Source organism: Crinia signifera, chromosome 9 (assembly GCF_055691185.1).
Source record: "Crinia signifera chromosome 9, ASM5569118v1, whole genome shotgun sequence".
NCBI classification, from domain to species: Eukaryota; Metazoa; Chordata; class Amphibia; order Anura; family Myobatrachidae; genus Crinia; species Crinia signifera.
Genome location: NC_139225.1, coordinates 69,023,025 through 69,037,103, shown reverse-complemented (window position 1 = coordinate 69,037,103; position 14,079 = coordinate 69,023,025). Strand labels below are relative to the sequence as shown.

The window sequence follows — 14,079 nt, the reverse complement described above, 5'->3', positions numbered from 1 at the left end:
ACTTCTTGAGTATGGACCGTCACACTCCATTGAACGACTTTATCATCAAGTTGTTACATTTTGTTCTATCAAAAAACTATTTTGTATGTGAGGACCGCTTCTACCTCCAGGTACGGGGGACTGCGATGGGGAGCACTTGTGCCCCCACGTATGCGAACCTGTACCTGGGGTGGTGGGAACGGGAGCGGGTCTTCATAGAAGAAAATGAGGTGTACACACTACACATTCTCATGTGGTTACGATACATCGATGACCTGCTCATAGTGTGGGAAGGTGATATGGATTTATTCATCAAATTCATCAATGTGCTGAACCTGAACGATCTCAACCTAAAGCTAACCTTCCATATGAGTCAACAACAAGTGGAATACTTAGACCTCCGGATTTTTGTGGAACCCAACGGAACAATTGCCACAGATATCTTTCGCAAAAATACAGCGACCAATTCACTACTTCACTGTGAAAGTTCACACTTTCCTCCAGTGATTAAGGGCCTTCCGAAAGGTGAATTTTTAAGAACAAAGCGAAATTGCTCCGAACCCACAATCTATAATGAGAGGGCAGATGAATTAGACCAAAGGTTGAAAAATAGAGGTTACAGCAAAAGAGCCACACGGAAAGCCAGAAAAGAGGTGGACACATACGACAGAGAGAAACTCCTTGTACCAAAAGTTAAACCAATAAATAAACAAGAAGAAAAAATCAGGTTCATAGGCACGTTTTGCCAGGAGTGGCAAGAGATTCAGAGAGCCCTGGATAAACACATCAATATCCTCAAAACAGATAAGGACTTAGAGGAAATCCTTGGAAACAAGGTGGATATAAGCTGGAGGCGAAGTGCCAATCTCAGAGACCTCCTAGTCCACAGCCACCTCGAGAAGGAAACCAAAACAACCATCAAGAAGCAGGGCTCCTTTAAATGTGGAACGTGTAAAATTTGTACTTACATGAATCCACAAGAAACATACACTGACAGATACAACAAGAAGTGGAAAATCCAAAAATACATAACATGCGACACAGCAGGGGTGATCTATAACATCGAATGCCCCTGCAAAAAGCATTATATTGGAAAAACAAGAAGACCCCTCAAAACCCGGATATCTGAGCATCTCCTCAGCATAAAAAATGCTGTAAGAGACCAAGCGAACTTTAAAACTCTGACGCCTGTAGCGGAACATTTCGCAAGATGCCACCAAGGCAATACCAAAGGTCTGAAAGTGTATGGTATGATTCGAGTGGAAATGGGGATAAGAAGGGGAGACTGGGACAAAGAACTCCTTAAACAGGAGACGCGACTCATATTCTTGATGAATACCATGTCTCCAAATGGCCTGAATGAAGAAAATAATTATTCAGTATTTTTATGAGACGCAGATATCATCGGCTACATCAAGTGACGACAATACGTATAAGAAATCTTGTGTATTGTGTCAACTTCTCACCCTCTTTCTAACTTTTTTACCCCTCATATCCCCACAAAAACAACAGTCAAAATATTAAATAAAATAAAAATATTGGAAAATTAATATAACCAATATTTGCAACACATGTATCCAATTATCAAATGATCTAAAGGAACTCATATAAAATCATGAGAATATCGGGAATTCAAGTCCCAATCACCCCCCTTTCACGTATAAGTGATCTTCACACGATCACCATATATCATTATTATTAATATTTGTTCCTAACACCCCCCCTTTTTCTCACGTATTTTATGTTTTTTGCTTTGTGACGTTTTTTCACGTTTTATTTCACATCTTCACCAGATATCAATTTAAAAATTGGGTACTTCTTTACTTTCACGGCGCCACTCTAGATAGGACAGATAGGATACTAGATAGGATACGATTTGTATGCGATTTGACATAAGATATTGCATAAGATATAGGATAGGACAGATAGGATACTAGATAGGATACGATTTGTATGCGATTTGACATAAGATATCGCATAAGATATAGGATAAGATTTACTATCCATTTCATTACTCCACTATCCACTAGGGCGTGGAGTTGATTTTGGTACTCTTTACTTAGAAGGGCGCCCACGATTTTGATCGTGGGGATCGTTAGTAAAAAATCTCGGGCATCTCGGGGATTGAATGCACTAAAAAATCGGGTGCGATCAACCGACGAGATGCCCGAGATTTCCCATAGGGAACAATGTTAAATGTCTCAATTGACCCAATTTTCCTGTTCAATGCCTCAATTGACCCGATTTTTCCATAGGAAACAATGTTAAATGGGCCACAGAGGCCAAATAGGCACCCTGAAGTGTATAATGGCCACCCGAATTGTTAACGCCACCCCACGATCAACGTCAACCCGATGCGTGGCGAGCGCAGCGAGCCCGCGAGGGGCGGCGGTACGCGTCCTACGACCTTTTCATACCCCCACTATCCACGTCGGCGTGGAGTTGAGAATAGAAAGTGTGGCGAGCGCAGCGAGCCACCGAGCCCGAAGCGTGGCGAGCGCAGCGAGCCCCGCGAGGGTACGCGGACAGCTGTGAAGCCCGCGAGGGGACGCGGATACCTGTGAAGGTATCCGCGTCCCCTCGCGGGGCTCGCTGCGCTCGCCTCGCTGCGCTCGCCACACTTTCTATTCTCAACTCCACGCCGACGTGGATAGTGGGGGTATGAAAAGGTCGTAGGACGCGTACCGCCGCCCCTCGCGGGCTCGCTGCGCTCGCCACGCTTCGGGTTGACGTTGATCGTGGGGTGGCGTTAACAATTCGGGTGCCCATTATTCACTTCAGGGTGCTGCCCATTATTCACTTCAGGGTGCCTATTTGGCCTCTGTGGCCCATTTAACATTGTTTCCTATGGAAAAATTGGGTCAATTGAGGCATTGAACAGGAAAATCGGGTCAATTGAGACATTTAACATTGTTCCCTATGGGAAATCTCGGGCATCTCGTCGGTTGATCGCACCCGATTTTTTAGTGCATTCAATCCCCGAGATGCCCGAGATGGGCGCCCTTCTAAGTAAAGAGTACCTTGATTTTATATAGCGTGGCGAGCGCAGCGAGCCACCGAGCCCGAAGCGTGGCGAGCGCAGCGAGCCCCGCGAGGGGACACGGATGTTGTTTGAAAGCAAGTCCCCAATATCGCATGCCATTTGCCTGCAATTCCATAAAATACATTCCGTGTCCCCTCGCCACGCTTCGGGCTCGGTGGCTCGCTGCGCTCGCCACGCTATATAAAATCAACTCCACGCCCTAGTGGATAGTGGGGTAATGAAATGGATAGTAAATCTTATCCTATATCTTATGCGATATCTTATGTCAAATCGCATACAAATCGTATCCTATCTAGTATCCTATCTGTCCTATCTAGTGGCGCCGTGAAAGTAAAGAAGTACCAAAAATTGAAATTGATAAGAATTTATTTGATATTTTCTATTTTATTCACAATTATTATTAATCGATTAATCGATCAACTATTCTTTTCACTAGTATGTATACTTACCTCATTCCGCACACTCACTATACCTAGACTTGAACTTATAGTCATCTTACTTTTTAGTATACCACCCAGCAACACGACTTATATGGAATCCCAGACCCTCAGAGAAAATAAAATATACCAGTCCCAATAGGAGGAATTGCTCCATATAGGACATACTATTCTCTATGAGAACCATAATTATGAGAAAAGACCGATATTTAATAACATGCATGTGTATTTCAACGATTTCAAAAATGGTATTACTATGAAATGTATAAACATAAAAATAAAAATATACGATTTTTCCATCTCAAACCCATACACTAAACCAGAATGGTTATGCTTAAACAATCATGTGTCATATTTTAAACATCCTTTATACAGCATAGGGAGAATTCTACATTAATGGAAGACTAATAACATGTAACAATCACACCAAAACGTTTCTCCCATGCAATTTCCAACAGAGACACTCCCACACCTGAACTCATGAATATTCATGAGGAGGCAGGTATTTAAAGGGCTTCCGGACTCACACCTGGTGGTCCTGATGAAGCTAGACGGCGATACGCGCGTTGACCTACACACTTAGTGTGTTAAATCCCCTCTATCCCATCCCCTTGAAATGTACTAATAATTTTTTGATCTGTAATATGTGCGTATTTGGCTGACAGTACTAGAGACAGCACTCAACGGGAGCCGTGCGGTCAGACCCTGACCACGTACCCCTCACTTCCTGCTGCATAGCAGCCAGCAACCCTGCTGCTACTTGGAATCAGTGCTGGTCTCTCTGTCTCACTCCACGAGCGGGCACACGGAGCGGGGTTGACACCAGCAGGGAGAGTCGCAGAGTGACGGCTTCACTGCGGTGTCTTTTCCCCTCTACCCCGGCGTGCATATTCTAAGTCACAGTACCTTATCTATGTAGATCTTATTAAAGATTAACCTGTACGTCACATTGATAGAAGCTATAACGCTAATTTGATGCGTGTGTGAGTAAGAATTAAACTTACATAATATCTACCTGTGAAAAATCATCTGCTGACATTATCTGCCGTTTATTAAAGTGGTAATTCGCTATATAAAAAGTAACTTTCATTAATTAATTGATCGTTAAAGATAAAAATGAACACACACTAAGCGATTTAGCCCTGAGCACACCAGGGACCCAGCAGTTCTCATTGCATTTAGTATCAAGCAACATTATCTACCACATATTTAGTCTGCCTATAAGATGTGAAGAAGTATCTCTTTGCAACAATTAACTGAATGTATCATTATGTGATAAATAAACTCATGGTACCAATAAAGATACTACAGTTACCCACACTACTATAAACAGGCACACACCAGGCAATTTCAGCCTAGAAAGCATCCAATAGTGGTGCTACGTATCCACAAATCCTTAATAGCGGGTGATTGCACTGATTAAACCCGGCTCTAAGGTTGTGTGTAGACATGTGTTGTCAGATTGTTGCTTATACTCAATCCACCTTTTGACCAAACGCTTCCCCACAGGTTTGTAGGGATAGCAAGGTTTATTAGTACCAGATTCACTACTGACTAACCTGCCTGCCCATTTCTGTACATGTGTACACACTAGGCGATTTCAGCCGAGGACGCATTAAGTCAATCAGACAATTTCTGAGGAGACCCACCAGGGGGAATACCCCAAATAACTGAAGAAATCTGACCTTATAAACCCATGCGCCTCTAATGTGAAAGCACAATAATGTTATCAAACAGAAAGGCAATCAATCATGTCAATCGTGTGAGAATCAATTTATTGTGAAAAACACTGAATGCATATCAGAGAACTACGCACACCACGCTTCCCCATAGATTTGTAGGGACAACGGTTTCTGTCACCAAAGGGACGCATTAGGTCACAATAGACAGTATTTGGGGAAACCCACTTTGTAGAGACACCCGAAATAACTGAGAATTTTGACCTATAAACCTAGGCGTCTCTTGGGTGACAGCACAAATTATTATTTAACATAAGAACCTCCCTGCAGTTTTAGAGCAACCATTTGTCAGCACCATAATTGTGCGATAATCTATTTATTGCAAAAGCATTGAATACACACCAGGAGATTTTGCATACAACGCATCCGATAAGATAAGATCTAAATTTCAAGGGGACTCATACCAACCAATAAGGATAGTGCACACACGTGTCAACTCCATAGTGAGAATAACAAAGAACACGTGTTTTGCACCAGTCCAATCGGTACACTTCAAAGAGTGAATCAAGGGATAGCGGGGTTCACTAAGCAGGAAAAATCTCTCTATCTATTTTTCCTTTTTATTCTTATCCCAATTTCTACCCATGTATGTTGTGTTTTATATGTCGCCATTTTAAAATTAAAAATTAAATATTAAAAGTTACTTTTTATGATAAACAATCTCCTCTTTCTCGAGTGCACCACACTCATGACAGCCTTTTCTCTTCTTCTATAAATTGTGTCTAATTTCTGTCTCAGTGGTAGCACACCCCAAGAGATAAAAACTCAGTAAATGTAAAACTAATAAAGGGGTACGAAATATATATAACCTACTTTTGCCTGTGCGATTGGAAAAAAGCCTTGTTGTGTGTTGTTCCAATAGTGTTTTATCTTGTTGCAGTCCCATATACAATGCTGAAATGAGGCGGAATAGTAATGACACTTTTGGCATATCCCCGTCTCTTCTGGAACCCAATGTTTCCTTTGAGCAGGAGAGATATAGGCCCTATAAGAACCTGAAGTGTACTTCTTGTAAATACGCTGATTTGAGATGTTTGTAAGCCATACTATAAGTTTTGGGGAAAAGAGTAATTTCCTTAATATCGGGTACATAGTCAGTCCAAGGCGAGATTATGTTTGTCCACTGAACTGTCAAATTTATTGAAATCAATTGAGAATACAAGTATTTTGTGTGATACACCTTCAAAAGAAGCCATCGAAGAAGAGTGTTCAAAATATCTGGAGAATTTAGTGTAGCACATGGTTTGTTAAGAGACAAGGCGTAATGTCTGCATTGTAAATACATAAAAAATTGTTTCGAAGAGAGCTTATAACGTTCTTGTAGGGCAAGACAAATTTTTACTATATCTATGTGTACAGTGCATTTGGCAAAAGGACAAAATTGTAAGTGAAGATATCACAATCGCATAGTCAAAATCATCCAAGAGCCAGAATCACACGTGTGTATACACCTTTAGGGAGAATGTGCTTCAGGCAAGTTTTCTTTCTTTCTTTATCTGGTGTAGATATTTGTTGCGACATGTAGTTACAATGAGCAGTGTGGTCATACTACATTAAGCTTTAAGATCTTTGGGGGTATGAAAAACTCTGGTGCTGGCCTTGTCTATTTAAGAGATTGCTGTTTGGTACTAACATGATCTGCAACAACAACAAAAAAAATGAGTAATACCACTTTCACACTGCCTAAACGTTTTAAAAAACGGTATTTTAAAACGGGTCTGAGCCTTCACAATGCAGTAGATTACCGTTTTAAATACAGTTTAAATACCATTCACATCAGTCAACCCGTTTAATCCCCTGAACACGTTTCAAGGCAGAATGCAGGGGACAGCCTATCACAGGTCTGTAATCTGTTGATTATACTAAATACCGTTTCAGAGCCATTCTCACTGCATAAAAAAACAGCTCTGAAACGTGTAGGACTCTGCTTTTTAAACGTTTTGAAATACCGGTTATCTTTAACCGGTAAATAAACTCTGGTGCTTTCCCACTGCAGCCTTAAACGTTTTAAAATGGAAAAAAAACGGCAATATACCGTTTAACAAGTGCAGTGTGAAAGGGGTATAACTGTATTTATTACTTTGCTTGTATTCCCAAGATAGTAACATCAAGTTAATATCACCAATTTCTGAACTGAAAATGTTACAAATTTTATTTTGTGGTTTTAAAAACACATATCTAATTCAGAAGTGCTATGGCAATTTTTATTTATGCTGTTAGACACAAGTTAAACAAGTTTGAAACGAACACTGGATGAGACCTACAGTAGGTTAAAATCCTATATTTGATGGTTTATTACACATTTGATAATATATGGAATCTCCTGATGTAAGCTGGAATCACGTCGTAGGCAAAAAAAGGAAATAAAATATCACTAAAGGCGCTTCAATATGGGTGTGCTCGGCTAAGCAGTGATCCAAAAAAAAGGGGTAAGCAGCCCCAATACAGTATATGGAAAGACAGGAAGAAATGTGGATTGCGCTAGAGTATTCAATTACAATAAAAGAATTATAAATGTTCTAAAATTATTAGGAATGGTCAGGTGTGTGGAGATAAAAAGTACATTTAATAGCAATAGTATTCATAAATCATTGAAAAACAAATATTTAAGTGATAGGACATTCAGATCAATAGTCACCCTCTAATTCCACAGTGCCAGGATACATGGAGCCTCATGGATATTTGTATGTGTGAAGAAATGTGGATGCCAAGATTTAGTTGTAATCCACCCTTTTTGCATAAAAGGATTTGGGAACCAATTTGTGCAGAGGTCCGTAACTATTGGTGATGCCGGCCTTTAAGTAGGTGGCATGCCTCCAGAAATGATCTTATGCCTCGGAGCTGAGTGGGGGGGGGGGGGGGGGCAGTCCTGAGTGGAGGTATTTCAAAGTGGATAGTTTGTGCAATGCTGGGTCCAAACTTGGATATTTTCCACAAAGTTGGGGACCAATGGATGATCCTCTGGCAAAGGTGGAGGCGATATCTGATGTCCGCACTGGTAAAAATACCTTATGCACTTAGCTGCTATCTGCAGCTTTTTCAAAGGTGACCCCCATAGAGGGAGAATAGAGTAAGTGGCGAGCGTAGTGAGCCATTATGCCCGCAAGGGGCTTTGTTGCGCTCACCCCACTGTCTGAGTCCCGGCAGTCGAGATAACAATGTTGGGCTAATGACTGTCGGAATCCCAACTGTCAGTGTGCTATACCACACCTAAACCCATGGAAATTACCTAAAAACATCCTCTTCCCCAGGTCGGGGGCCATGTGGGATGCCGGCCCAACTCAGAGGTTTCTTTAAAGGGCCAAAGCATGCCATGTAAATTATTTCACCTTTATATAAAAAACAAAAACTCTGAGTTCTGCTGGCATTTTCTTTGAAAGCTTCATTTTTCATGCGAGCTGCTAAAAAAAGCTCCAATTTTGTCTCATCTGTCTAAAGGATATTTCCTCAGAAGCATTGTGCCATTATGCAGATTTCAGTCTGGTTTTAATATACAAATACAGGTTGAGTATCCCCTATCCGAACCCTATTCCCCTATCCGGGACCACGAGCATTCCGGATAGGGGAATATTCAGTTTTTTGGAATAAATTGTTTTAGCCATACTTACCTGTCCCCTGATGGTGTCCGGTGGTCCCTCGGCGTCCACGCAGTCCTCGGGCGTCCACAGCAGGCCTCCGGCATCTTCTCCGGGTCTCCAGCGGTCCCAGGAATGCATTGCGCGAGTGTGCGCGTGCACCGGTGACGTCACCGGCGCGCGCGCACACTCGCGCAATGCATTCCTGGGACCGCTGGAGACCCGGAGAAGATGCCGGAGGCCTGCTGTGGACACCCTGGGACTTGGTAAGTATGAAAAGAGGGTTAGGGGAAAAAAAAAAATTAGAATGATTCCAAAAACCACGGTTTTTGGAATAATTCGGATAAGAGATATACGGATACGGGATACTCAACCTGTATTTTAAAATTGGAGCCTCCTGAGTTATCTTCCATGAAATCCACTGCTGCTCAGAAAGCGTTGGATCGTATGATCACACACTGACATGCCCTGACTTCAGAGATCTGCTTTTTTTCTCTTTGGAAATTTTTCTTGTATGTTTTTTAATACCATGCACACTGTCCTTCCTGTCTATCATTTTCTAATATCTTCAGACAACTGTTAAGGCGACTATGCCCAGCGTGTATGGACAGCGGTGAATGAACACTGGACATATTTAAGGCAAGCAGGCAAAAGATATCATCAGTTTTCAATGAAGCATTGCTTGAATGAGCTGTACGGGCGCCAACAAGTGTATCCACATCTGTAACTCTATATAGTGTTGGGAGGAGGTGAGCCATTCCTCTCTCTTATATATCACAATACTTTTCCCTAATACCCAGCTCACACAGTTATTTGAGATTAAATGGGAAAAAATATGTGAAATACTTTGTATCAGAATAAATGATCCCTTATTTAGCAATACACAGCCAATCAGAGAATGTGTGCATTCAATTCACACTACCCAGCATATTAAACACAATTAGTGAACCAAGTCACTAATAGACTCTTGGTACTCCCAATATAAATCACTATAAAATGATTTATTATTAAATGAGTGAGCCTGCAGCATATGATTCCTGTTGGTGCCAAGCCTAAATAAATATATAAAAGAAACCAACTCCCTGCGCTTAGTGTGCCCTAGTCTGTTCCCTATATTGTCAGTGCAGTATTCTTTATGGTACGAGAAACCCAAACCAAGCACATACTGTACAACCTTATCCTAAAACCGGTGTGGATCATATCAATCAATAGATCAACCACTGTTATTCGGTAGGCAAAAATCGACATAAGAAAATGTCAAAACAAGTTTCCCCCTTGTTTGTGTACATGTTGACACGGACCCCAAATTCGTGTAATGGGTCCCCGAACTTTGGGCTTGGCACCTCGATATGCTTGGAACACTATTATATTCTCTCTCTATGCCGATATGGATGGAGAAGAACAAAGCTTTTTTTTTTAAAAAATCATGAAAAACTCAAACTTTTAAATGTCAAGCTTTTCATGTGTTAACCTAATGACTGTCGACCTATTAACCAGAACCATTCTAAAACGTATTTAATTAATGTGAAGTTCACTGACATCTTTAGTCAGGACACGATTCATGTCACAGATATCACATTCTCATTAGAAGATAACAGGTATTTCTTCTACGCTACACGTTGAGGCAAATAATCATCTACAAAAAACTAATATGCCATAGATCAGATTAGGACTACAAATGCATACTGCTTATCGCTTCACTATCTACACAGCAAGCCTTCAAATCTGATAACCTTGTGTTCCCACTCAGCTGTTTTAGCGGCCTGCCCCTCTGACAGCGCCCCGCTAAAAGAGCCTGCCCCCGACCCCACCGGAGTGCACGGGTAAGTTCAGCGGCAGGATCGCATGCGGTTCTTTTGCATGCAATATATCACATGCAATCCCCGGTAAGCCTGCCCAATCCTGCAGATTGCTTCTCTCTTCTTGTAAGCCGATATTTTGGGCATCTCACAGAGATGTTGGCATTTTTAGCAGGTATTTTGTGCATCTCTTACAGGGTTAAATATAGGCTATACATTGCCTAACCTACTTGAATGGCCAGGAGGCTCCTGAAAATTAGGTGGGCCCTCCCAGTCCCCCAGAAAAGTGGGGCTTATGAGTACCAAGCAGCTCATAGAAAAGATCCTGGAGTGTGCGCAGGCCGATACTGCGGACACGCGGGTCTCTGTGCCGGTTATCTACATTGTGCAGGCGCCAGGATTGTGATTTAGCTTCTATGGGCTGCAGTCGGAGCAGCCCTTAGAAGCTGGGGGTATGCGCACACCTAGTACTGAGGACGATACTGCACCTGCGCCATTCCCAGTGCCTGTCATCTTGATTGTACATGGCCTGGGAGCGTATCGCAGCCAGCGGACAGCCCCCATTCTACAAAAGGTAAAAGCGGCCGCCACTGTTGAGGAATAATATTTATAAATATGTAACATCAACACTCAACATAGTACAGAAGTGCGGACTAGTGATTTGCCAGTTTAGAACATTGTTACATGGTGATGAATAAAACTAACTACAATAGACACATGACTAGTCAGAATTATAGCAGCTGTATCCCCCTCTCCCCCCCCCCCCCAAAAAAAGCAAACTTATCCCAGTGGATTTTACCAGATTTTCCTTGGTCTACGGTAACAAGTACTCAAATGGCTTGGATAGAAACAATATTATACAAAAGTGATGAACCCGCACGGGACTACTAGGAAATCTATTGAACCAGCATAATCTGCATTGACTTCATAATTGTATTAATAAATATGTATTGATAAATATGTATCCCCGAAATAACTCATAAGAAAGGGGTGGATTGAAATTGCAATAGGAAAAAGTTGTATTATATTTTGCTGCACACTTTTACAGTAGTAAATTCACATTGAAACATTTATATCTCTACCAGCCTTAAAATAAAGTATGCTAATTGGAAAAAAACATACTGTACATGATTCATTAACAGCTTCAAAGAATAAATTATACCGAGATATGTACTAGATATCTTTACAAGTAACAAACAATTAAGGCTTGTGGTATTAATTTTGATTATTAGCAGGTTGCTCTTACGACCGGTTATATTTTTTTGGAGCGACAAATTGCTATTGTTTATATATTCCAATTCTTGTTACACTCTCATTAACCGGCATCATGTAAATTTATAAAACATATGTTTGTCATTTATACTTGTTCAGTTTTAATATCTGTTTATTACACAGTAATTATAGTGTGAGAGCTTGTTTGCCATTATGGAAACTTCTAATAAGTTTTGAAGAAAAATGGAAAAACCCCCAATGGAAACAAAATAAAAAAATTAAAAATAATACTTTTTCTATTAGAATGCAAATGCGGTGGGGTGTAAACTATTGCTCATTTTAATGAATTTAAAAACATGGTCCTGTATTTAAGTTTTAAAATACACAGATACACATTCCAGAAAAAGAAAAAAAACAAATAGAATAGGAAAGAAAAGGAATTGCCTGAAACCAGCCAGCAAATCTTGTGGTTGCTCCTCCTGTTATATATTATTATTTCCTTTTTCAGGCCATTTTTTTACTGGAAGCTGCAATGGGATTCAATACCATACTCAGATATTTTTCCATTTATGTTAATTTATTTATTTTAAATAAAAAGTAGACCATAAAAAATACAAGCTGGTGTTAATGTCTGTGTACACTTACCTTTTTTCTTGTTTCTAGCTGAACTTGGATCTGCAATGAGAAAGAAATGAGTCACAGACAGGTTTAATACTAGTTGTTATCATTGGGTGGTTGAATATGAAGGAAAAAATTATTGCCATATGATCAAAAGCATTTCACAAATGCCTCTGGAAAGCAGAATATTACAATAAAACATGTTTATCATAACAAACACAAAAAAAATCATGCTTACAATATAAACGTTTTCAAGATCACATGTAACTAGTTATTTATTACATAAAAAATACAAAGTTTTAATTTGAAGAAGAAAAAAAAAAGCCACGGTCACGTGGACTATATAACAAAGTAATGTGTAGGGGCTATTTAGGGTGAATGCAATGGCAATGCCCTGCCAAGATGGGTTGGCCTGTTTTCAGCAACCCCACCACTTTATGTCCCGGCCTCTTTGTAGCCTGCACGGCTCCTCTGGAATCCCTCCCATTAGCGGAATTTGCTGCTCAGACTATAAATGCAGTTACTACAGTTCCTAATGTAATAGAGAAGAATATAGTTACCTAGACTCAGACGTGCTAACCATGTCCTCTAACAGAGGTTGTTGTTGATGACGTGCAGGAGCATACGTCGTCAGTGGCATAGTGCGTACACATTAGCCGATAAACATGAAAATATCATTATGACTCCATATCGTTTAGTGTGTGCCCCCCGTAACAGGTTTCTGCAAAACTGCATCAAAACTGGACACGCACTATGATTGTGATCCAAATGATGAAGTCACCAATGCCGAAACTGTCAGCAGGACATAAGGTACAGTGGGGTCCTCCAAAGGTGAAAAACTCCTTGAAAAGAGAACATTATAAAGAAAAAGCCCTGCTTGACAGATGAGTCCTTATTAGTGTGTCTTCAGTTGCGCCAAACAGTCCTATTCTACTTGTCAGGTCATAATCGCCTTGGCCGGACAGAGCATCTATTCAATAAAGATTTGCATATCATTTGGACAAATAAAAACATCTGTACTACTTCGTTAGACTGCACTGATAAATTAGATACTGTATGTGACATTTGTATCTGTGTATGCATGCAAATGAGTCAGAATCTGTATAAAAAAGTGTAACAATGCAGCGGCCGCAAAAATTTGTAAATTTTTCATCTGCGACTTTGTACATGTTTACAACTATCACAACCCCGTGCCTGTAGTACACTTAAAGAAAAAAGTTCCTAAACTTCACTAATCTGTGGGCTAAGCTGCGCTAGGCATCTGGCACCATATGGCATATTGAGGCTAAGGGGGATATCCAATCTAGGATCAAGGATGTCAATCCCTGCCAACAGCCATGATCCTGACCCATTTGCGGTCAGCCTGACAGCTGAACGACAGGCGGGATTCAATGTTGCGCCTGCGGATCGGCATAAAGGGGGCATGGCCACGAAAACGGACGTGGATTGTCGATCTGCGGCCGGGAACTCGACAATCCATGGCCGTTATCGGCAGAACGGACCTGACAGCTTCTAAAGTCGGGCCCATTCTGCCGTGATCCTGCTTCAATACTGTCACTAAAGACAGCATTGAATAGGGAGGCACCGCTATTTCCCCCGTCGGGAATAGCGACGGCACATTGAATACCCCCTTGTAAGAGGACTCACCTGTATGAATCATTAAAACTCATGGCAAAC

General features: G+C 41.0%; 1 protein-coding gene across 4 annotated transcripts in view; it reads right to left on the bottom strand.

Annotated features, from left to right (window-relative positions):
• Window positions 1-14,079, bottom strand: part of EDA (ectodysplasin A) — a 202,677-nt gene that overhangs the window by 51,805 nt on the left and 136,793 nt on the right. For all 4 annotated transcript variants that reach the window (XM_083159140.1, XM_083159138.1, XM_083159137.1 and 1 more), the window contains exon 3: window positions 12,430-12,459. In XM_083159140.1, coding sequence (XP_083015266.1) covers window positions 12,430-12,459 — 30 coding nt within the window. The remainder of the gene's footprint in view (window positions 1-12,429; window positions 12,460-14,079) is intronic.